The sequence below is a fragment of the Rhipicephalus sanguineus genome, chromosome 2 (genome assembly GCF_013339695.2).
Source record: "Rhipicephalus sanguineus isolate Rsan-2018 chromosome 2, BIME_Rsan_1.4, whole genome shotgun sequence".
Lineage (NCBI taxonomy): Eukaryota > Metazoa > Arthropoda > Arachnida > Ixodida > Ixodidae > Rhipicephalus > Rhipicephalus sanguineus.
This window is the reverse complement of record NC_051177.1, coordinates 11,592,451-11,593,609: the sequence shown is the minus strand read 5'-3', so window position 1 is coordinate 11,593,609 and position 1,159 is coordinate 11,592,451. Positions and strand designations below refer to the sequence as shown.

General features: G+C 60.5%; 1 protein-coding gene across 1 annotated transcript; it reads left to right on the top strand.

Annotated features, from left to right (window-relative positions):
- The first annotated feature begins 634 nt into the window (after window positions 1-634).
- LOC119381049 (uncharacterized) lies at window positions 635-1,159 on the top strand. Its single transcript, XM_037649039.1, has one exon. It carries the CDS (start codon window positions 635-637, stop codon window positions 1,157-1,159), a length of 525 nt encoding a protein of 174 aa, XP_037504967.1.

Sequence of the window (1,159 nt, the reverse complement as noted above, 5' to 3'; positions counted from 1 at the left end):
TGAGGCCTAACGAACACAAACGAACATGACAAGTGGGGGCTCGTCCGGGATTGGACCGACTGAAATTCCCGATGAATTCGTACAGTTTATGCTGCGTCAGACAAATGGATCGGCTATCGAACGCGAGCGCATAGCATCTGAGCTGCGGCAGGCGTTAATGGCCGCTCCCGTGGTTCCCGGAGGCAACGAGCGCCGACCGGCCTTTGTTGGACCGCCGGCTACACAAATGTCGGCGATGGTGACAGCGCCCATTGCGACCACGTTGCCTAGGTTCGCGGGCTTCCAGGATGTGCAACACCCAGAGGAATTCCTCAGCAAAGTGGACAATTTTTGCCTGATTAACGGCATAGCTCTGGAGGACCGAGTTCGCCGCGTCGTTACCCGCGGCGCTTGACGGCAGCGCGAAATTGTGGCATCGTTTCGCGGGTCCCTTCGCTACGTGGGATGCCTTTGTCACCGCTTTCCGACGGGAATTCGCGTCGGCCGACGAAAAGAAGCGCCTGAAGGAAGAGTTGGAGGCACGCACTCAACACCCGGAGGAGAACTTGAAAGAATTTATGTTATTTCCGAGTTCTACGACCGAATCGGAGAGGAGGTTGCCGACGACGTCAAGGTCGACAGAGTGCTGCGCCAAATGCACCCCCAGCTGCAAGACTTGGTAGCGGGGTCCACCTTCTCAAGCTTGAAGGCCCTGGCGGATGCGGCCGATGGCCTGATGGAGCGAGTGCGGCGCCGGCTACAATATCGGCCTCCTCCACCCAAAACAAATCAGGTCGCGCGCGACTTGGCATATTCGGCGCATGCATGCCTGACGCAATGGCAGTGCCCCAGCACTCCGCAGCAGTCGTCCTCCGCGCCGAATGCCGGTTGGACACCTGGGTGCGCGTGGCCCCTCCACCCCGCAGCAGTGCAACCGTCATACCACCGGGACCAGTGGCCCATAATTCAGGCCCAATCTGTCGGCGCACCAACGTACCGACCACCAGCAGGGCGTCGACCTCAGCGGGCCCCGAGCCAAGTTGTTTGCCTACGATGTGGCGGCGTCGGCCACATTGCACGCAACTGTGCGAGTAGACCGCGCCAAGACAACGCCGTTTGCTTCCAGTGCGGCCGTCCAGGGCACTTCCAGGCTCAGTGCTCGGGAAACGGGCGCCAGTAG